General features: G+C 49.5%; 11 protein-coding genes across 11 annotated transcripts; 3 read left to right on the top strand and 8 right to left on the bottom strand.

Moving 5' to 3' along the window:
• Positions 1-1099: 1099 nt before the first annotated feature.
• On the top strand, positions 1100-2905 carry FPRO_06442 (uncharacterized protein; the record flags this gene model as incomplete). The annotated part of the gene is made up of 1 exon (XM_031228644.1): positions 1100-2905. The coding sequence occupies one exon, from the start codon at positions 1100-1102 to the stop codon at positions 2903-2905; it is 1806 nt and encodes a 601-aa protein (XP_031078960.1).
• Positions 2906-3730: 825 nt separating this feature from the next.
• Positions 3731-3982, top strand: FPRO_06443 (uncharacterized protein; the record flags this gene model as incomplete). Its single annotated transcript, XM_031228643.1, has 1 exon — positions 3731-3982. The coding sequence occupies one exon, from the start codon at positions 3731-3733 to the stop codon at positions 3980-3982; it is 252 nt and encodes an 83-aa protein (XP_031078959.1).
• Positions 3983-4715: 733 nt separating this feature from the next.
• Positions 4716-5042, bottom strand: FPRO_06444 (uncharacterized protein; the record flags this gene model as incomplete). The annotated part of the gene is made up of 1 exon (XM_031228642.1): positions 4716-5042. The coding sequence occupies one exon, from the start codon at positions 5040-5042 to the stop codon at positions 4716-4718; it is 327 nt and encodes a 108-aa protein (XP_031078958.1).
• Positions 5043-6118: 1076 nt separating this feature from the next.
• Positions 6119-7609, bottom strand: FPRO_06445 (uncharacterized protein; the record flags this gene model as incomplete). The annotated part of the gene is made up of 4 exons (XM_031228641.1): positions 6119-6820; positions 6870-6992; positions 7041-7499; positions 7553-7609. The coding sequence occupies 4 exons, from the start codon at positions 7607-7609 to the stop codon at positions 6119-6121; spliced, it is 1341 nt and encodes a 446-aa protein (XP_031078957.1).
• Positions 7610-7836: 227 nt separating this feature from the next.
• On the bottom strand, positions 7837-8943 carry FPRO_06446 (uncharacterized protein; the record flags this gene model as incomplete). The annotated part of the gene is made up of 2 exons (XM_031228640.1): positions 7837-8023; positions 8075-8943. 2 exons carry the CDS (start codon positions 8941-8943, stop codon positions 7837-7839), a joined length of 1056 nt encoding a protein of 351 aa, XP_031078956.1.
• A 364-nt stretch (positions 8944-9307) lies between these two features.
• On the bottom strand, positions 9308-10228 carry FPRO_06447 (uncharacterized protein; the record flags this gene model as incomplete). Its single annotated transcript, XM_031228638.1, has 1 exon — positions 9308-10228. One exon carries the CDS (start codon positions 10226-10228, stop codon positions 9308-9310), a length of 921 nt encoding a protein of 306 aa, XP_031078955.1.
• Positions 10229-10535: 307 nt separating this feature from the next.
• Positions 10536-11679, top strand: FPRO_06448 (uncharacterized protein; the record flags this gene model as incomplete). The annotated part of the gene is made up of 3 exons (XM_031228637.1): positions 10536-10926; positions 10974-11178; positions 11223-11679. The coding sequence occupies 3 exons, from the start codon at positions 10536-10538 to the stop codon at positions 11677-11679; spliced, it is 1053 nt and encodes a 350-aa protein (XP_031078954.1).
• A 212-nt stretch (positions 11680-11891) lies between these two features.
• FPRO_06449 (uncharacterized protein) lies at positions 11892-14595 on the bottom strand (the record flags this gene model as incomplete). Its single annotated transcript, XM_031228636.1, has 2 exons — positions 11892-12985; positions 13032-14595. 2 exons carry the CDS (start codon positions 14593-14595, stop codon positions 11892-11894), a joined length of 2658 nt encoding a protein of 885 aa, XP_031078953.1.
• A 682-nt stretch (positions 14596-15277) lies between these two features.
• FPRO_06450 (uncharacterized protein) lies at positions 15278-16165 on the bottom strand (the record flags this gene model as incomplete). The annotated part of the gene is made up of 2 exons (XM_031228635.1): positions 15278-15995; positions 16047-16165. The coding sequence occupies 2 exons, from the start codon at positions 16163-16165 to the stop codon at positions 15278-15280; spliced, it is 837 nt and encodes a 278-aa protein (XP_031078952.1).
• A 1572-nt stretch (positions 16166-17737) lies between these two features.
• FPRO_06451 (uncharacterized protein) lies at positions 17738-18478 on the bottom strand (the record flags this gene model as incomplete). The annotated part of the gene is made up of 1 exon (XM_031228634.1): positions 17738-18478. One exon carries the CDS (start codon positions 18476-18478, stop codon positions 17738-17740), a length of 741 nt encoding a protein of 246 aa, XP_031078951.1.
• Positions 18479-19707: 1229 nt separating this feature from the next.
• On the bottom strand, positions 19708-21192 carry FPRO_06452 (putative CDP-alcohol phosphatidyltransferase; the record flags this gene model as incomplete). The annotated part of the gene is made up of 1 exon (XM_031228633.1): positions 19708-21192. One exon carries the CDS (start codon positions 21190-21192, stop codon positions 19708-19710), a length of 1485 nt encoding a protein of 494 aa, XP_031078950.1.
• Between the last annotated feature and the right edge of the window lie 679 nt (positions 21193-21871).

Here is a 21871-nt window from a genome sequence, read left to right as displayed (position 1 = left end):
GAAGAATTTTCGCAACAATTTTATACACATTTTGCAAGAGAATGCGCCCAAGTTAACATCGGTGATGCGCCTTCTGGCGACAGGACAGCCCCCACACAATGAGCAGGTTCATTCATATACGCCATTCAAACTCGCGCTGTCGTCGCCATGAGATTGTTGATGTCTCTCGCAGGACTTGAGTCTCAAGACATCTACACTTTTGTTATTAATAGTCCTCTGATGGTTTACTGGGTGTGGTTCTGTGATGAAGTTGAGTTATCGCATGCTTGGCCGCTGTTCTGATGTAAGGTAGGCTAGCTTAGGTTGGCTCGTAAGATTAAGCAGAAACGGGCGATTCTATACGGAGTCCGGTCGCATTTAATCACCCTGTGTAGATGACTTCCTGTGTCGTTCCGCATTTCGGTTCTACAGAAAGATCAATTGTATTAGCCACATTATACACCGGGCGGAGTTTTTTGAACATGCTTTTATTGAGTCTGGAACAATGAGGTCTGGTTATTGCGGCTGTAAGGGATGGCCAGCCTGGCTTTCATTGTAGTAGCACGTTTTAAGTTCCAGAACCACCGACAGCCACCCCACCCCGTCACCAGCAACTGCATTGCGAGGCAGTTAATGCATTTGATCACAGTAAAGAGCAAAAAAGCTTTGAACAATTTATCCAAGACCATTGTATGACTTTCATTTGGAAGCCATCAAAGTCGGTACCGAGTAAAGACAGGTTCAGCGGGGTCAAGGAGTGCAGCGCCTTCTAAGTACCAACCTGTTTTTCCTTCCACAACACCTACTTTCAACTTGACAATGCTGGGCGTGCAAATTGGCACGATAACAACCGATCTCTTCCTTCTTGGGGGATAAACAACAAATGATGACCTGCAATAAAACACCAGAGAAGGTCGTTAAGGATGCCCAAAACAGGCGGTGCGCGCTGTCACTTGCATCGCGGCTGTGACTAAGCCCGACATCGCTACAAACGAAGGCTACGCGTGACGTTATCGCAGCTTCTCCCAAAACTCCACTCCAACATAACATCTTCTTCACATGCCTCTTCATCAACCTTTTGAAGTCGCTGAGAGGCCACTGCCCTCATCACAGTGTCATAATGGACTTTTCACTGGATGATATTCTCTTCACCGGCGGCCAAGATGCTGCGTTGACTCTTCCTTACGACGAAATTGATGACCCAGCCCCTCAATCGCGGAGTCCGTCAAATCCACTTGCTGAAGGAGCGAATATCGACACCATGCTACAGACCATCAACCCTCAAGAGGCGTTCAGCATTCAAAACACCGAGATCCCGGATTTTCAGATTGATTGGAATGCCGATTTTCAGCAGGCTAAAGCGGCGTCCGAGGCTCCCGCAGACGATCTCAATCAGGACTTTTCTTTTCTCAATCAACCGGCCACAGATTGGGGCATTCCAGCGCCGTTGCCAGCTTCCAATGATCCTGTCAAAATGCCCATGACCACAATTGAGGAATTCTTTGTCAAGAATGGAGCATCATACCCCCCTGTGCCATGCACCAACTGTCGTCGAACCCGTTTGCAGTGTCTGATCTTGCAAACTACCGTAGCGAACCCGAACCCTACCAAGAGCTGTTCGAGCTGTGTCGCCTTGTTCCGCGAATGCAGTCTGGCAGGGCAGAAGAAGAGGAAACCCTCGGAATTCGAGACGTCAGAGCCTGTCATCGGTCGCCTCCACGGGGTTAGCGAGCACAGCATCCCAGGAGTACCTGCGACAGTTGATGAAGGCCAATCATCGCAGGGCCTTACAATGGCAGCACTGTCGGGCAAAAGAGCGAATACTCGATCAGTGCGAAAGACGAGGGTGCTGCGAAATTGGTACCTTTCCAATCTGGACCATCCCTACCCATCAGAGGAAGAGAAAGCTAGTCTTTCTCAGCAGTCAGGATTGAGCAAGAGTCAAGTAGTCAATTGGTTTGCCAACACTAGACGACGCCATCGACTCTCCTCAACTTACTCTGCATCGCCTGGCCGGGGTCGTCAAGGATTTGCACCAGGATCCCCTATGCCGCATTACCTCCGCAAAAACATGTCACCCTTAGATCGCTGGAAAAATTCTCCGCCCGATGAGGAGCCAGCTTCAGCGACGGCGATTCAAAATGCCCTGGCTGCTCAGTCAAGTGGACATAGTTCGCTGGATAGCGACGTGGCGGCATCTGATGGACCAGGGTCATCTGCAAGCAATGACTCTCTCTGGCTTTCTAATCTTCAAGAGGCCTCGTCCAACTCAGCATCTTCTTGTTACTCGTATCGCTCAAGGGATGCGGCATTCTTCTCGCGCTCTGGTAGTAGTTCAGTGGTAGAAGGACCCTCCATATCTAGGACTGCATCCTCGAGGTCACGAACAAAGAAGCTCGTCGCGTTCCAATGTACATTTTGCGGACAAAGCTTCAAGAAAAAGTACGACTGGGTTCGTCATGAACGGTCAATTCATCTCCCAGGTCTCGACTCATGGATTTGCGCATTGCCTGTCACGCCAGATCAATCATTCTTAGTCTGGCGCATGAGTAAAGGTGGCCCGCAATGCCTTTTCTGCGGCGAGAACTCACCCAGCGACGAGCACATTCAAGCTCACGAATTCGACACCTGTGCCGAACGCCCTGTTTCAGAGCGCAAGTTTACACGCAAAGACCACCTCTGGCAGCACCTTCACAAGTTTCATGGCTGTCGCAAGTGGGATGGCTGGAAACCGGATCTGAGTCTGCTACAACACCGACAAGATATGATAAGAAGCAAATGCGGTTTCTGTCAAGTCATGATGGACAGCTGGGGAGAACGAATAGATCACATCGCTGCTCACTTCCGGTCCGGGTTGACGATGGAGCAATGGGTTGGAGGATCCGGGATCCACGACCCCGGCGATATGGGTACCGAAGGCCGGTAGATGAGCCGCTCTTGGAGGTGGATACAGACACGACACGGGAGATGTCACTGACCCGGCATCGGTACGGAAGAATGGAGACAATCGGGGGAACCGATGCAGCCCTGTTTCGACACGTGGGAACCTTGTCCTAGTGACTCCACTGCCGGCTAACGACGGTTAAGTCCAGAAGGCACGTAGAAGCATTGTTCAATTAATTCAGCATTCGAAACCGTTAAGCGAAATGCGAAAGCCTCAAGACCAACTTTCACCACCAAAAGTTCACCTCAGGTTCAAAAGACCAATGCTCAGTGACTCGAGTCCCTCGTACTCCAGCACCCCTGCGCCGTTGTGGGGAATCATGAAGTTGTGGCAAATGTCAAACTCTCTTTGACAAGTGACAAGTGACAACAGACACGCGCGCAAGAACAGTGGACATGTGAAATCCGGAGTTCGGATGGCAGCGTCTCATTTGACAGCCCCTGGTCCGACTCTCCATGACTTGTCAGAGTCTCGACCATCCCTTGCTCACGCGAGCCGAGACCGTTGATTCCTGCTTATTTACGGCGGCCTTACCTTTTTGGATAAATTGGGCAACAAGCCGAATGTCACGTACGTATGCGGGGATTCTTCTCTGTTGTTCTTTTCTGTCGGTACTCCTTTTTAACTTGTTTCTTCTTTTTTTCTTCTCTCACATTTCATTCCCTTCTTTTATTTTTTTGTGTAACTTTGTTGTGTCTTGCTTCACGTGTCCGTCGCCAGCCCAAGCTTACATCTTCAGCTTCTTCATTCGCACAACCGCATTACTCTCTACAAGTCAGTAAAAACAAATCCTTCAAATCAGTCACCATGATCATCACTCGCGCCCTCTCCATCACCAACTTTGTCATTGCTGGCTCAGCACTCAGCTTCCAGGTGGGTGTCCTGTACCCATGGCACAAGCAGCTTGACGATGGATTCGAGGAGCTCAAGAAGGAGCACTTGCGCGTCCTACAAGCCGTCGAGTCGAAGGTACAGCAAACACGAGACGCCGCTGTTCTAGAAGAGAGCCGTAACAGCGTTCGCGGCTTGCTCGGCAATCTTGTCGCATGGAAGGCCTGAGCGTGGCCGACTTCGGGGGCAGCGCAGCAACAACAAGACACAACAAAATACCCAGCACGAGGCAGATAAAAGCCACACATGCACAGAAGAAGAAAGACCACTAGCGGCGTCTTTTTGAATTCGACAAGGACCAAATTTCCTACTACTCATGGCGTTTCTCCCACGTTATTTTCTCGGCGTTCAAATCCTCGGCCCGGGTGGGGCCGACAACGGTCACGATCCGGGTGGTCACGTGTATCCCTGAACCCCCTCTCCCGGATTTCAACGGTTTCACCCGATCGGGAGTTTCCTTCGGTACCATTACCTTACCTTAGACGGGCGCACGGGAATAATCAGTCAGTTACAGCACGGGAAAGACGTATATATTTGATCTGCTTAGACTATTTATAGCTCGCATTTAGTTTATGGTGTTTGCTAAATGATACTCTTTTTTTTTTGTCTAGAAGACTGCTGTCTCGTCGCCTTGAATGGATCTGTGTCGCGTCTTGCAACGCGACTGTTAGCTTGGTCTTGCAGTAACAAAAATGATGAACGACTTGACTTGTTTAGCATGATGATCACGAGATAAAAAATATGTTATTGAAGTCTCAGCGCAGGTAAGCATCCATAACACGCCACCAGAATAGCATTAACACGCTACAAGCCTTGAAATGAACCGTCCACCGCCATCTTCCACCGAAATGAGACCGACTACCACCAAGCGCCGAAACATTATACACGTCTGAACCTTGGTCTAATTGTCCACCTTGAACCACACGGGGTTATTCGCGTTATTCGTCATACGGACATCGAAGGTGCCCGAATAACCGGGCATGATACGCAGCGGCGCGGCATCGGAGACACGAACGGGGAGAGATCTGCTCCCGTTGAAGAGCTTGTCGATGTTGTTGTTGAACTGCACAAGTAGCACGAGTATTCCGATGAGCGCGCCCGTCGCGGCGAGTTTGACGACGAGGTCGAAAAAGGCGATGACCTTGAGGAAGCCAGAAGATGACTTTTCGGTGGTGGTCATTGTGGGGATGGTTGATGCTTGAGGGGCAGTTGTGGGTTTATCGGCCATGAGCACAGGATATGCAATATTTGGAGGTGATCAAGTGCTGTAGCAAAGGAGGAAGATGCGAGCAGAGACAACAGTGACAGTCCCAAGGCTGGACTGGGAGAGCAAGGCCTTGAAATACCGTAGGGCTATCCGAGGGAGACTCACACCGCAAGGCTGATCGACGGGGATAGGCACTGAAATAAGCTTAACTCACCAAGCTTCCAGGGCATGAGACCGCCATGACAGGGGTTTAATTGAAGCTACTACATATCGAGAGAGCGCTAGATGCTGGGTGTAGTGTCGTGAAGGGTTGTCATTTGATGAGCTTCAGGCTTCCTTGCTTTTGGTGAGGGTCCTCCAGGGCGCAGGCTATGCCAGCTTGTCCTGTTTATGAGGGCGGCGACGATGATCGTGGGATAAACGCTCGCATTTAGTTAGTATCTTGTCAATCTTAGAGACCAACTCAAACTAAAGTCTTGGGACTTGATTCCATTTTCGTATTAACGAGAGCACACAGCTCATCAAGTCTGAAGTCATGAATTAGAGGGGTACGCTAACCATCTAGCGCACTGTGGCTGACACAGGATCCAGCTACAGCACTAACTATTGCCAACCATATTACCCCCCGCTACTGTTAGATCGCTAATAGCGGGGTGGCGATGCCCAGGGATCATCCTCGCGATCTGCAGAAGCTGAAAAAGAGGCCCCAGTTGGGAAAGCTTTGCGCAGCGGATGTTTTCCCAAGAATGTTCAAGATCAAGAGAAGAGATGGTGAGGGTGAGGGAATTTGGCTTAGGCAGAATGATATTAGCTTGATGACTTATGACGAGATGCAGGGACTAGAGGAAGTAAAGGTGCAGCCATCGTGGTGCTTAATTGAAGATGTACGGAGCAATTGAGGTGGGTTCTAAAATTAGCAGTGATGCCCAACTCGGCGTAGCATCCAGCAAACAAACTTACCCTGAAATGACATTCATCCGACTGGGGTTGCTATATGTGAAATTTTGAATGGTGTAGCTTTACCAAAACAATTTACCAAAACAATTTGTTCCGATTTCAACCCTGTGCTTCGATACAATTTCTGATGTCATCTCATCTCACAAAATCACACACGGCGGCGGTGTCTCTACTCCTTCATCCCTCCCCTCCAAGAACCGCTGTTGATCGCTCCAGCCAAGACTGTCAAGCCTCTTCCTCATAATCTTGGCCTCCTCAAGATAGCTCGCACCCTGAACGTCCTCAGCATACTCATCCATCAACTTCTCCAGCTCCTCATGTCTATATCCATCATCCAAAGATGCCCAGACCAACTTCAACAGCTCAGGCACGTAGGACGCTCCACATGGCCTAAATGTCTGACATCGATGTGCAAGTAGTATTGCATCATCGCATATCTCGTGAGAATCTTGTGTGTAATCTGGGAGAACGCCAAAGGGCTTGAGTGTTGGGCCGATGAGTGCTGCTTGGACTAGAAGACCTGCGTGGCCGGAGGCGTACTCTATGGCTTTCATTCTACACGCAGGCGATGCATCCGTTGGGAGTGTTGCCACCATGGCTTCTTCGTAGAGTTTCTTCATCACTAGTCGTTCTTGAGAGAGAATGTTGTAGTAGCATTTCAACTGGTAGAGATATCTCTCAGGATCTCGAAGAAACACGGGTAAGTCGCCTATTGCTCCGAGTTCGAAGCAGTAGAGGTTCTGTTCGTAGTGGTATGGTCGTGTCATGATATTGTCTTGGACGGCTACGTCCCAGAACCATGAGCCGAGTTCAACTTTTGGGTCGCATAGGGCGGCGTATATCTGATGACTCTTGTTAGTCTAATTATTGACAAGTAGGTCACGACCTTACCGCTTGTAAGCACCATGCTCGTATATCCCCTGAGTGAAGAATCTCGCCCTGAGATACAGCTTCTTTCAATAAATACGCTATTACCCCTCGATGTTTATTGGCATGCTTGTTATCAAGCCAGATCTAACACCGTCAGTGCCGAAACCAAAACATTTGACTGGGCATCATTACCTGGCATAGCATCATCATCAAAACGAGTTCCAGCTTAAGCATAACCGGTTGATTATCATCACTCAAACAGCTCTGCAAGGACCTCAACGCCTTCCCATAAAGAGAAAAGGTCTTTTTGTCAGCAGTCTTTCTCAGACGAATTGCTTGGAACGATGCAATCATGGCAGAAGTGGTGGTATCAAGGGCAGAATTCGAGCCCATACGCCGAGGAAGATCTGCAAAGAAATAAGGGCCATATGCTTCAAAACCAAACCGATCATCATCAATTTCCATAAGCGATATAAACTCCGCCGTCAGTCTAGTCGTATCGTTGCTTGGTGGTTCAGCAGGAGGTGTGATGAGTTGAGTAGTGTGCGTATCAGGCTTGTACTGATGAAATTTGAAGCGTCTTGTCCCACTGCCTACGCACTCATCCCCAAGTCTGATACAGCGGCCGCATTTTGGCTGCTTTTGATCACACTTGTCTCATTAGTCAGAGCTTCATCTCCAAGAGGATAATAACTCATGCATACCCTCTTCTTTGCCTTTCGACAAGAGTTGCACCCGCGGCTGCTCGGGACACCGACCATTTTGTTTGATGACTGTTCAGAGTTAGGTAACGAAGGTGAGATATCCCTTGGTGGGAGATGACGGCAGAGAGTGTTATGTAAGCGTGGGATTGCTGCTTGGCAAGCGATGCTGACAGCGACGAACCAATGGATGAAGGGGGAGACAGTGTGTGAGAAATAAGCTTAATATTTTATTCTACGGAGGAAAAACACGCCGCTTACCGGGCATCAAGCTGCAGCAAACAGGTTTAGTTTGCCAGATCGGGCATGCGGCAGTTCTTGTACAGCATGTACCGGTTCATATTGAAAGATAAGCGAGGAATCCATGTCTTGAGCTGCTCGAATGCAGACTGGTAGTTATCAATGCTATCCCAGAAATGATGAACCTTCACGGGTATCTTGAAAGTCATCATGGTATCAGACAGCTCTGTGTGTCTTACCGAGAGTAAGCACCCAACAACTTATCTCTCAGTATCTCAGATGCACTCGCCTATCAATTCCCTCACAATCTCAATAGCCCCTGTAAAGTTCGCCTTTGTGAGATTCTCATTCACCCAAGGAAGAATCGGATCAATAGCAAAACACAAGCACCTCCAGTACAATGCTCTCACGAGGAGCTGGATCCTTGTATGATCCGTGCCAAGCATCTCGACCAACTTCCGATCTTCATTTAACCAGATGAGTCCATCTGCGACTATGATAGATTCTGCATAGTCAACCGGTCGCCAGTAAACCGTGATATCGATGATGGCCGGAGGGCTATTACTTTCTGGGTCGAATAAGACGTTTCCAGTTAAATCGCCATGAATAAGCTGATTCTTGATTTTCTCTCGCAATGGCTGTCGTAGCTTAAGAAGTTTGCCAAGGATCGGTTGAATAGTAGCCATAATATCGCTGTTGATCTCCTCGACATCCTCGAGTTTCTTTTCCCCCCAAGTCACAAGATCCGCCTCTGTAAATCGATTCTGTCTGGTTGATAAAAACGTGGGACTCTCAGTAGCCAATCTTACGATATCGGCATGAAAGCCACGGCAAGCTCTCATAAGAATATCAAAGTTTCCCTGAGGAGTCGCTTTCCCTTCGAGATACTCCCAGGCCGTCCAGTCATCACAAACATATTTCACAGGGGACTCTGAAGCTGGGATTGGCCTAGGGACGCGGTAGTCAATAGGATCAAGTTCGAGCAAAGAGTCGCAGAGAGTTGCAATGTATTCGGATTCTTTGTCATCGTCTGAAGGGCGGAGAAGAATGCCTTGCGAAGTTCGATAGCAGAGACCTCGACCTCCCGGGACGTGCATCACAGAGCCCTCTACACCAAAGGCGTCCAGGACATTCGGAGGCGGTCTTTGACCCATGGTAGCTTTTCGTTCCTTGCAGTGAGAAGGATAGAGAAGTAAGGCGATGGATTCTTCTGCTTTTATCTTCGAGTTTGACGATGAGGGGCGCGCCCTTTGACTGATGAGTCAGGTCATTCGACCAATCTCATGAAAATGCACCAAATAACAGTCTTATAGGACCTATCAAGTATGTGAACCAAGGAGTCGGATATTGATGATTCCAACCTAACCTCGGTCTTTGTCCAATGTCAATGACGATGTGAACTATCTTGATAAACTTGTGACCTGTAGAAAGTTCGTTTATATTCTTATTTGAAAGAAGTGATAACCTACGCGCTTCCATCCTGTACAATATAACTATAAACTATAAATCAACTCAACCTCACTTCTGCAATGCAAGTGAAACCGCACACTCAACCGCGAACCCAAAACTCCTCGCATACCAGCCAGGACCCCAATAACTGAGCTCAATGTTATGAGGTGCCGCTTTTATAACACTCAAATCAACCCTCTCGCTCTTCGGAAACCCCTCTCTAAAATGCTTCAAATGCTCCTCCGTAGCATCCCAATAATGATCCAAATGCGCCAAAGCCATCATAATCGGCACCGTAACATTAACACCCCATTTGTCCTTCCACTCACCCAACCAAGACTTTCTCAGCGCTGCAAGTTCCTCAAACGGAATGGCGTGGTCGAGGCGCTCAGACTGTGCATAAACAGTTTCGTCTGCCGTTCCTGGAAGAAGCAAAGTCTTGTCTTTTACTTCGACAGGGATGTTCAAATACGAGGGTGGAGGATCGGGCTGCGAAACATGGCCGCCTGTGTCTTTCAACAGGGAGCCAAAGCCTGATATGACGATACCGCCGAGGGAATATGCAGGTGATGATGAGTTTGCGTGCAGGGATGATGCGACAATTGCGCCGTTGGCTCCGAGGCTATGACAGTGAAGAACGATGCATGTGCATGCATTGGGCAGACCATACTCTTTCCAAAGGGTCGGGAGGATGGATTCATGAAGTCTTCGTCCCCACTGTTCAGGATAGCTTGATCCTTCGGGAATGCTCCCCACGGGCGTAGTATCCCTATAATCTGGTCGATCTATAGCCACAAACGGCACAGAGAGCGCTTCACTGATACCCCTCGCCGAGTATTCTGGGGTAGCATCGAAGTAGTGGCTCGTATAGCACCCCCCGTGAAGTCCGACCACCAACGGTCTATGCTTCAAAATTGACGGCGACGATGGAATGTTGCAGATTCCAGAGAGCACTGTGCTGTCTTGCAGGGAGAGTTTGAATGGCTCCATGGCGTCTCACCAATTAAGCATAAATGATACGCCAAACAATGAGAATCAGTTGTGGCTGTTGTTTGTCTCGACCAACAGCATAAGATAAGCAGCGTGATACAAACCAACAGCAGAAAAACACTCGTGGTGGGGTTGGTTGCAGTGATGGCGGAGACGGGCAGTGATCCGGTGACGGACTGTTGATCTCCCGCCCCCGATATCACTCGAGAACCAGGAAATGGGGATGGTCACTCAAACTAAACTAATAGATAGAAGCTCCACTTCCCCGGGCATTCTCCTCAACTTGTTTACCATCAATTGATTCATCATGGCCGATACAACAGACCCCCCGACGAATCCTTTGTATCGAGTCCCCGAGCTACAACATCATGATCCTCCAATTGAACCAGATCACCCACCTCCTCCGACAAGCGATGATGTCGCAACGGATGATGGATACGCTTCATCCGAGCATTCCGCACGGTCGTCATCTCTAGCATCGAGTGTGCGCGATTATCAATTCGAGAATAGTCGACGATATCACAAATTTAAAGAGGGCTTATACCAATTCCCAAATGATCTACCCGAGCAAGAAAGAGAGGATATGAAGCATACGGTTGCAGTGCATCTTCTTGGTGGAAAGTTGCACAATGCGCCGTTGGACCGTCCTCAGAAGATCATCGATGTTGGGACAGGGACTGGAAGTTGGGCAATTGATAGTACGCAAAATGATCGAGGCGGAAAGAAGAATGCTGATGCCTTGTAGTGGGCGATGAATATCCAAGCGCTGAAGTCATTGGGATCGATCTCAGTCCCATTCAACCACCATGGGTTCCTCCCAACGTTCGATTCCTCGTCGACGACGCCGAAGCACCATGGCTATACTCCGAAAACTCAATAGACCTTGTCCATTTGCGCAACATGTCCACGGCAATCAAGGATTGGCCTGCGCTGCTGGGACAGATCTACCGGTAATACTCCCGCCCCCGATGGTGCTCACAGCTGACAGTCGCAGCGTATTGAAGCCAGGCGGTTGGATCGAGCTTCCCGAATTCCGATGGGTATACGGATGCGACGACGGAACACTACGTCCCGACTTTACACCGCCGCAAATGGTAGCCAATATCCGAGCTGCCCTCGCCAAGTCAGGCATCGAGATGCACGCTGCCGAGAAGAACCCCGATAGACTGCACGACGCTGGATTCGTCAATATCCGCCACGAGATCAAGAAGGTGCCGGTCGGTCCGTGGCCAAAAGACCCGAATCTCAAGATGATTGGTCTCTACAACAGGAGTGTCATCTATGATGGTCTGTACGCAATCACCATCGGCCCGTTCACTCGAGCTTTGGGATGGACGCCTGAAGAGGTCGAAGTCTTTCTTGTCAAGGTTCGAAAGGACTTGAAGGATCCTTCGGTGCATTCCTATGTCCACTTCCATTCGCTATGTGCGCAGAAGCCTTTCCACCCATAGACTGCCCTTCCATGGCTCGTTGCAGGCTGGATTGCGCATTACGATCACTGCCCTCTTCTGTACGTGTAGGGGTCTTCTTGCCCGTGCCCTAAATAATCCCAACTTCCTTCTTGAACATCTCCAACCATTGGGCGTGGTCCGCAGGTGTTTGGTTCCAAGGATCATCACTGACGGGGTAAATTAGATGCGTCAACTGACAAGAGGGCGCGTACTTACTCATTGTAAAGCAGACATCGAGCTTGGTGTCTAAGCTCCTCATCCGAAGGAACATGACAGATTGGGTTATTGGGTGACATGGCTGCTTTTACCCATCTCTTCATCTCGCGCGCAAACCACGGGAGGTGATTCGGGTCATTCAAGACATAGATCCCCGGACCTAGCCACGTCGGCCGAAGGCCAGACTCGCCTTCTGCTCCAGGACTCGGGGTCGTCTGTGGTATCTTGGGTGGTGATTTATCGTCTGACCAAAGCCATGTAAAGTCGTCGAGTGATGCATCGAACGTGGATTGATCAACGTTATTCGCTGGTTCGTTTGCTTGCCAAGTCATGGTTGTGCCCGACGGTCCAGCTTGCCCTCCGAAAGACCAGTCATTTCCGTCAAAGAGAGACGAGTTGTTCACCCAGGATAGATCATGCTGTGTCTGGACACCTGTAGACTCAGTAGACCATGCCATATTACCCGGCAATTGAAGTTTCCAGCTATCATCGGCTGAGATAAGGTCTGCACGCCGCCGAAAGTCGCTTATCCAGTTTGTTGAGTTATACAGAAAACCGATTAACCAGTTTGCAACAAACTCGGGCTTCGTTTGCAGTTCGCTTTCCATCTGCATGACAATACGGCCTGCCTCTTTTTGTAGTTCTCTATCCGAAACTTCGGACAGCGCCCTCGTTCTTCGATTACGCATGAACGCTTGCAGTCGTGACTCCAGTGGACACTCTTCAAACAATGAGTTCTTGCCCTTGACCCTCAAAACAGAAAGTCTACTTTCTGTACTCGATCGAATCGGTGCAAAGCGAGCTTGTTGAGCAATCTCGTCAGAGGACAGAAGCAAGTCTCTGAACCATGATGGACTCCCGTGAGTGTCCAGGTTCGCTTCGGGAAACGTTACTTCAGAGGCAAACATGATGCGGCAAGCCTCCAGTTGTAGGCTTTCGTGGCTCGGCAGACTTCCCACATTGTCGTTGTGGTTCGAGATAAAATATGCCAACTCGAGCGTGATGAGCTCGTATGCACTTCGAGGAGAATCGGGTGGTTTGCCACTCGCTGCGAAGGGGAATGGAGTTCCGCGTTCCAATTCGACCAAGTCTGATACATGTTAGCAACGTACTTCAAAGCATTCTACTGTTCTTACATGGTGGTAAAGCCTTCTCTATAGTCTTCAAGATGTCATCTTCAAATCCCCAGTCGCCAACCCAATTATTCATCGTACATCCCATCTTGAAGTGGTTAGCAACATGATCAACTCTATCAATCCATCTAGTCATAGAAGCTTGACAGAATCCACATCTTGAAATGATATCTGGTTGTGCTGTCCTCCACAGTTTCATGGAAAGGTCAGTTAATTTAGCGTTGTGTACCAGGCGCAGATGTTGTTTGAGGTGGTCTTTCCTGCTAAACGATCTTTCCTGACATGCAGATGGATTATGGCCACTTATATGCTCACCGCTTGGGCTATTTTCTCCGCAGAATAGGCAGATGATTTGGCCAGTATCTGGATCTGTGGCTGTTGGGCCGTCAGGGGAACACTCCCATCGTTCTAAAGACAGGTGTAATGAGTTCTCATGACGTTGCCAGTCGTATTTCCGGCTAAAGGTTTCGGTACAGAATGTACATTGGAATGTGAGGCGGGGTTTCATAAGTGATGTTTTCTGGGGTCTTCGTTTTTGGATCGACCTGCCTCGACTGTGTGATGAGGTACCACTGATGGAGCCGTGGGAGGAACGTGAATCTGCTGATGTGCTTCTCGATGTTCCGAGACTGCTAGTCGTTGATCTATGGCCACGTCTCCGGGGTATTCTCTCGTCACTTGAGAACGTGCCTCTCCGACTTCGACTTCCTGCTCTTGTCAGATTCAACCTTGCGCTGGGGGTAGGTAACAGACTGGATGTGACTAATTGGCTTGAAGCCATCGCCCGGGCAATAGCAGACACAGCAGCCGGTTCATTCTCAGGTGGTGAGTCGACCCATCTCTGCAAAGGATGCATCCCCTTCTCAGATCTTCTTCGTGGTATCGGTGTACCAGCTCGTGTTGGCGTATACTCGGCAGGAGCCTTGCCAGACTTTCCTGAAGCTGTCTGAGTTCCGCTATCTGTAGTAGTTCTCCGTCTTCGGGCATTTGCTAGCCAATTAGTAATTTGAGTTCGAGTCAAGCCGGTCTGGAGCTCCAGCATATTCTTTTCTTCTTCATTTGGATAAGGGTTGTCGGAGTTTCGAGCAAACCAGTCCTTCAAGGAGCGGATGGCATCGAGAGTGAAGCGATGACCGATCTTTGGCGGGAGGGGAGAAGGGATTGGCGGAGTAAGGATGCTGGGTGATCGAGTTGAAGATGGAGATTCAGAAACATTTCTCATGAGGTCCCCGAAGTTGAGTGCGAGTTGATCAGTCCCTGGGCGCTGCAGCCCATCGCGTTGCAAGCTGGTATCGCCTTGAAGCTGGGTCTGTGTGAAGTCGGTGCCATCTACCGTGAGAGGCAGTTGGGTCATATCCGCAGACCATAAATCGTCAAAGTTGAACTCGAACTCATCCCCCCCCAATCCATTCTCAAAAACAGATTCATATACGTTCGACTCAAGTGTACCAGGATCAAAGGCCAATGCGTCAAAGTCCAAAAAGGGCTCCCCACTGGAGGTTGCATCAGGAGGGGCACGGTGCTCCGTATCGTTAGTATCACCCATATCGAGGTTATCAACGCGCATAGCGTCTATTTTCGGATGAATGTATCCGTAGGGCGCGGACTTGAGGGTAAAGAAATGTTGGTGAGGGTCAGAGCGACTTTGGCTTGAGACGATTGAAGGCTTGGTAGGCCCCACTTAAAGTCAATTGCGCCCCAGCAGCGGAGCCTAGTCCGAGATCGGATAGCTTTATAGCATCGAGATTTATGATGATTTGATGAGAATAACCATTATTGCAGTAAATGCCATTGCACCGAACTTCATTAAAGGCGTGAGATATGTGGCGGCGCGCCCTTGTTAATAATCCCTGTTCACTACCTTGAAGGTTGCGTGCAGAAGTTCACGAGGACAGCATCAGATAAATAGTCTGCACAACATACAACCGAGCCAATACAATGTTTCATTTCAGCTTATTGTAATTTCGATGATGACGCGCAGCCTTGTCGTGGTAGACGCACAGCATATCGATTACTCACTTGTGGCATCCCTTTCAGCCCAAATGACAAATAGATGGCCTCAAGTCAGCAAACATACGGCATCATAATTCGCACGCTCATGCTGAGTCACTCTCAAGGAATCAGTCCTATTTAGCAAGGTTATATAAAGCTGAGTTGTGGCCATTCTACCAGAAACTTCCGAGCCTAAACTCCTCCATCAAGTTTGACAATTTGGTCCATATCATCTCCATCCCTCTACCCCCACCAAGTCATTCTGAATTTAACCACTGTTCAAAGTCTATGTCTCCCAGATCCAAGTTGCTAGTGTCCCATTTTCCCGCACCCGTCAAAGAGTTTGCAGACTCATATTCTTGGACATTAGGGAGTGGGGCATATGGAAGAAACCCAAATATGTCGTCTTTGCCATCCGGACCAGGATCAGAGAAAGCAATCGTCGTTGGACCTGTGTGAGGAGCAGTCACCTCAGACAGGACCGTAGATAGGTGAGACGTGTTATCAGCCGTCGGGGGCGGCTGAGAGACCGTGTTCATCTGTATCTGTGTTGGGACAAGTGAGTCTCTGTCTCGGAACTGCGTCAAGAACATCTCGTTTCTCGTCTCGTTCTCAACTCTTGCAACAAGCTCGTGAGACTCATCCACTGTCACAGTGTCGCTTGGAAAGATAGTATCACGGATCTGTCTCCAGCTCCGTTGAGACACGCATTCCTTGCCACCGGTTTCTTTGTTGAGTTCATGTGAAGCAGCAGTCTGCTTCCACCCAAGTTTCTTGCAAAGCTCATATCGAGCTTCGTCAATAACGTAAGCCCTCTCCCTAAGGGCTTTGTTTTTCTCGGAAGGCTCCTTGGGACATATCGCCTTATGGTATAGCTTCTCGCGCTCCAGGGCCTCGCGGCTCATGGAGCTGTTGAACTTTTTCAGGCAATCATTGCACCAGAGAAATGGACTGTGACATCGCTTGATATGCTCACTGAGGGTTGTTAGCATGTTTGAGGGCTGGGATAGAGACGGTAGGACTCACTTGAGCTTTTCTATATTTTTGAAGCTCCTCTTACATTTCCCCGGAAAACGGTCGGCGATAACACAGGGATATTTCTTTTCTTGTGATGCAAGGCCGCGATGAGATGTAGCTCTTCTCATTATCACAGGCAGTAAATGGTACGTTTCGGTCGACCGTATGGTCTTTCTCTGGATTCAGCCTTATGTGACCCTCTCTCTGGTGACTGACGATGCCTTCTGAAGTCCTTGTCTACGGGCGAGATAGACCCAGCAGAAGATCATTCCTTCGCAGCTTGAGACAGGAGCAGGCCTACTGTCCAGTCGATGCGACGTTGTCAACACTCTCTTGCTTTGGGGGCTTTGCTCGATGCAACAGGATCGAGATATGACGGCCGGTGGGTGGTAAGACTTTGTCTCAGCTGTGTAGTTAACAGTCAGACAGTGTCGCGTCAAACAACCGCGTCTCGTTGGACAGCGGAGAGTTGACTTACCTTTCCTGGTTTACACTATACCACGGCCAAAGGGTGAGTACAGTAATAGACTACCTCGCGGGACGGTACTCGAAAAGGAATAAAGCAAAGGAACGTTGCGAGATGGTGGCTCCTCCAGGATTTGCATGAGCAGAGATGAAAACCTGGAATTGGGCCTTTGAGAAACATGATGACTGCAGAGCCGCTTGATGACTTATTTTCATCGCAGCTACATTTTTCTCTCCCTTTTTGGTGTTGTTTTGACCCCTCAATCGACTCCAAATCGCCCAACCCTGGCCGACCCCAATGGCCAATGCCCAACCCTTTTTGGGTCTGATCAACCGGCTGCCTGCATATGTATGTACTCCAACAGCTACGTGGCTCGGATGCACCTTTGACCGCCTTTTTGACACTTGGTTGTGTTCGTATGCAGGGTGAAATTGCGGGTGGTTTCGGCAGCCTCGTTGTGTTGCTGTTGAGTTGGGGGCGGAAGGGGAAGCTTGGCTGGATCTGAATTTGGTATGCTTTGCGGTGTTGATGTTGAGGAGACCCTCCATGTGTGTGTGGATGATAGCTGATTAGTAGCTAACAGAGAAAACTCAAAGTTTGCAAACAAAAGATCGTGATTATTTGTAAATACCCGTTTCAAGTATATATCCGCTGTGCCGCGTAAATGGAGAACAACCCACGCAGACTGCGGGGGACTCAGGAACAGTACCTTATTTGGTGCCGATATGCAGGGGCACTGACCTTGGCGACCTATCGAAGCTTCGGAATATATTAACTGAACACCATTGGATCTCTTGCGTGACTATTAGAAGACCTAGTGCCTGAGCTTGCAGAAACACGTGGGGTTAGGCCCAAGTGGCAAGTCTAAAAGCGTTCTCGGCCCTTAGCTTGGAGATGTATAATTCAGCAGGGCTACTAAGAGTATTTACTCCTCATTAATACTATGGAAAGAGTTCTATTTTGTAGTGGATGCTAGTAAAATTACCTATCGATAGCCCTTACCAGTTTTGGTGGCTCACTGTACTCACTTGGTCCGGGGACTTCCGTGTACTGTCGCTCTCACCAGTCGTAAATAACATATCTCAGAATATTTTCAAACCAATAGTAGCTGTAAGAAGTTTCATCGACCCTTGCATAAACGGTATACGTCTTGGAACGACAGTACAATAAGTCAAAGATCTTGTTATCTACCCAACTCTCCTGTACGTCCCACACTCCCTTGCACAACTCAGACTCATCCCTGTACCAAATCAGCACCCTCCTCACCTTGAATCTCAATAAAGTTTCCATCAGGATCAACAATAAAGATGAGCGGGTCAACACTAGACTCGAGTCCTTGAACAATCGCTTCCCTCTCCTCTAGACTCAACTGTGCAACAACAGCAGGCGGCAACCCCACTGCTGGGCCAATCACAAGATCATCAGTGAGTTCAGTAAACTTCTCTCCAAATTTCTTGACAATTTTTACATCAGGCATTGTCTCCAGACGCTCTTGTATCTTCTGGGCATCAGGGACAACAAGCCCAATATGGGCAAAGGTGTTGGGGTGTTGAGAGCTAGACTCAATGTTCTTGGTAGGAATATCGAGGTAAAAAATCTCGAGAAGACCCTGGGCATTGTTTTTCTCACGGTTTAACTCCAGAGCGGTTTGATAACCTGTTCCGTTTTTGCCGCCGTGAGCATGAGCTAGGTAGGTGATCGAATATTTTTTGCTAACGTGCAGGGTGAACATTTTGCGGAAGCCAAGGACTCTGGAGTAAAAGTCAAGACTGGCAGTGAGATTTCTGGTGGAGATGGCGAAGTGATTGATGAAATACCCAGTGGTTGCATAATCTGCAGGTTCGTCGGTGCCGAGTACAGGGTAAGGAAATTCATGTTGTCCTGACCGCCGAGGAAGCATGTTGGGGATTGAGTGAGACGCGGCGCTCAAAATGAGCTGAGCCCCTAAGAGGAGAGTAGATAGAAATCGGACCATGATTTTTGTATATCTTGGAAACAGTGATGGGAAGATTGATTGAGAATGCTGAAAGAACAACTGGCAGATGCAGGACATCGACTTTTATCATTAAACTATCCTGTCATCTATCTCAAATTGAACGGTCAATTGATCGAGCTCGTCTTACTTTCGGACGAAATTGCACGTAAGATTTGTCCTGTTGAGGTATTGATGAGGCATTGCTGGTGTTTTGGCCCATCGCTCAACCTCGCGTTTGCTTGTAGCGAAAGGCGACACAGGCGAGGGCACGATATCACAGAGTAAGCTTACGAGAGCTTCATTAAATCCGACTTCTGCTTACAAAATTTGTACCCCAAGGATAAATGCAATTACCCTGAAATGCTCCATGAACCCGTCCTCTCGAACGCAACTGATCCATGACTCGGAGGAGAAGCTGATGATGTCTGTCTCACATGTCAACCTGAGGCGAACTGTGCTATTTTCGTGATAGTGGACAAACCCCTAGAAACTGCGCTAAAACTCCCCACTGTCAGCCATGACATCGTTGCATCACCCACTGGAACTCCTCACTTTACGTTGCTGACCGAACGGGCTACGATTCAAAACGGTCTTGACGGTGCAAAAGAGTGTCGCTCGAGAAATATGTATCGCTGATCTTTTGGAGCTTTCCAGGTTTTCACTTCTGCTGATCTGGCTATTGAGTTCGGCACTTGCCTTGAATCTATGCAGATCCCTAGATGAGCAGCCAAGTGTGAGATCACGACTCTGACATCGAACTTGTCATGTTCCCTGTACCCACCTGCTTGCAGCCTGGTTCAGGACGGGTATCGCTGCCGATCGGGGACAACTTGGTGGTTGCAAGTTGCAGGTACAAGGCACAGTAAGAGCACAGTAAAGGCACAGGACCTACAGGGCAGTCAAGATACTGAGTATGGATGCGACCGCATTGATCTACTCAATTGAGACACGATTCAATCACGGTCGCGTTCACGATGCAAGGTCAGGAAAAATTTGAGAATTTGCTTTCAATTGAACTGCTCCAGGCAATTCCCCAAGACGCACTTAGACGCGTCCGCCCAGTGCCATCTTGGTCAATTCAATCTATGCTATGATATCAAGATTCTATCGCTGGTCTATGCCAAAAAGTCAAAATCCATGGGTTCAAATTCGTCGTAGACTTTTCAATTCCCCCAATCCAAACGCCAAAAGCAAAAACAAAGTTCGTAAAAAATGTCATCGTCGCACGCTTAGACGACAGCGGCGGCATCAGCAGCGTCACCATGCAGGACGGGGTTGATCTTCTCGTCGAAGAAGCACTTGAAGTCCTGGCCAAGCTCGTTGCGGAGAGCCTTCTTGACGGCTTCCAGAACGTTGGGGAAGACGCCAAAGTTGGCGGGGTTGTTCTCGTCGTTGTCTCCGCCCTGGAAAACACCGGTGCGCACCAAGCAGGTGTTCCACCCGTACATGTTTCCACCGATGATGTCGGACGCGGGGTTGTCACCAATCATGTAGATGTGCTCAGGAAGACGCTCCTCGCCGTGGAGCTCGCCCATCCATGAGGTCAGAACATCATCAGCGTACTTGTAGGTAGCCAACTCAGGCTTGCCGTAGACGACACGCTCGAGGTCAGCGCCGGTGAGGGCCTTGTACATAGCCTCAAGACCGATGCGGAAAGCACCCTGGGACATACGAGGGTAAGGGTGCTCTGTAGGGCAGAGAAGATCACCCTGGGAGAAGTAGATAGGGACGCGCTCAGCAACGGGGTCCTCAGCGACAGTGCCGAGACGACCGTTCTTTGCGCGGAGGACATCCATGATGATCTGCATGTCGGTAGCGTAGTCTCGCGAGTCAGAGAAGACCATGATAGCCTCGATGCAGATCTTGGTGAAGTCACGGGGACGGGAGGTGGCGCGCTCCTCCTCGGTGAAGACGCGGTAGGGAGCAATGGTAGGGTCCCAGGCGACAATGTCGTTGGGGACGACGATGTTGCGGAAGCCGTACTGCTCAGCGACCTCACGGCAGCGGTAACCCTCACCACCGACGACGAGGACGGTGCTGTAGTACTCAGCCAGAGCACTCATGGGAGTGTGAGACTGGATGAACTGGTCGGTCTCAACAGGGTTGCCAAGGATCTTGGAGAGCTGCGCGCAGCGATCCTTCTCGATCTTACCAGATCCGTTGGTAAGGAAGATGTGAGGGATCTTGATGCCAAGCTCATTGTCTCCGTTGAGGATCTCAAGAGCCTTCTTACCCTCGGGGATCAGACGATCACCGTGGACGAGAACACCATCGATGTCGAAGGCGAAGGCCATGTTCTTGGCCTTCTTGACCTTCTCAGCCTGGAGGTCCTGGACCTGAGCGACGAGGAGGTCTCGGGTAGGCTGGATCGGGGGCATGCCGGGACGGGTGGGTCGTCCGTCGGCATGGTGAACGGAGGAGAGGCGCGACTGGCGCTTGCGGGGGATAGGCAGAGCAGTACCGAAAGAGTTTCGGGAGGATCGTCGGTCCCTCATCGAGGGCGAGACGCTGAGGTTGTGCATGTACTTTGCGGCCTCGGAGATGGAGGACCTGGTAGCGGGGATCTCCTGAGGACCGTTGACATCGTCGCCGGGAATGGCGAGGCTATCGTGGTGGCCCTCGCCGTTGCTCTCCCCGTTGTTCATGTTGGACATCTTGCGGAGGGTGCTGGGGGAGTTTGGGGTGTGAAGTTCGTTGTCGTCGTAGGCGGGCATGCTGAACAAGAAAGACAGTCGGTATGAAGAGGAGGATGAATGTCAAGTTAAAGAGAGAGGGAAGGAAGACAGTCGTGGTGGATTGGGTTATATCGGGGGGTATCAAGTATGAGTGAAGGGAAGACTGCTCGGGTATGATGATGGTATGAGATCGAGATGATGAGCAAGAGAAATGGGGCGGGGATCCGTATTTATCTATCTCGAGGGTTCTCCCAGATACTGTGAGAGAGTGAGTGAGATTGAGTGAAAACTCGCCCTTGTTGTTGATATCATCATCTTTTCTCACTTTTCACATTTTTCCGGGAACGTCTCGTCCGTTCAAGACAAAGTCCATGTTTCTTCTTGTCGAACGGCGCTACCGAAGTGGATCTCGGGCGTTCACCGTCAATGCAATTGACTGTTGTCAGTACAGTACATGGGGAATCCGTTATCTGGAAGGGCTAGAGAGCCAAAGAACGGACTGGAAGACGACACGTTTGAACCGTTTCTTCCCGTTTTCCGCGACAAGCAGTGTGAAAAATGAGAGTTGTTCGCACGCCCCTAGGTACTTGACTTAAACTTTGAGCCAGTCGTCATAGCTCGTAGCAGAGGTGACGTGAGGTTTGTGTCAAGATTGACTCCGCAGCCCCTCTTAGCAAGTTACACCATTCGAGAAAGATATGCCTCAGTAGATAAAAAG

This window comes from Fusarium proliferatum (genome assembly GCF_900067095.1).
Source record: "Fusarium proliferatum ET1 genome assembly, contig: FPRO_scaffold003, whole genome shotgun sequence".
In the NCBI taxonomy this organism is placed as follows: Eukaryota; Fungi; Ascomycota; class Sordariomycetes; order Hypocreales; family Nectriaceae; genus Fusarium; species Fusarium proliferatum.
This window is presented reverse-complemented; position numbering and strand designations above follow the sequence as displayed.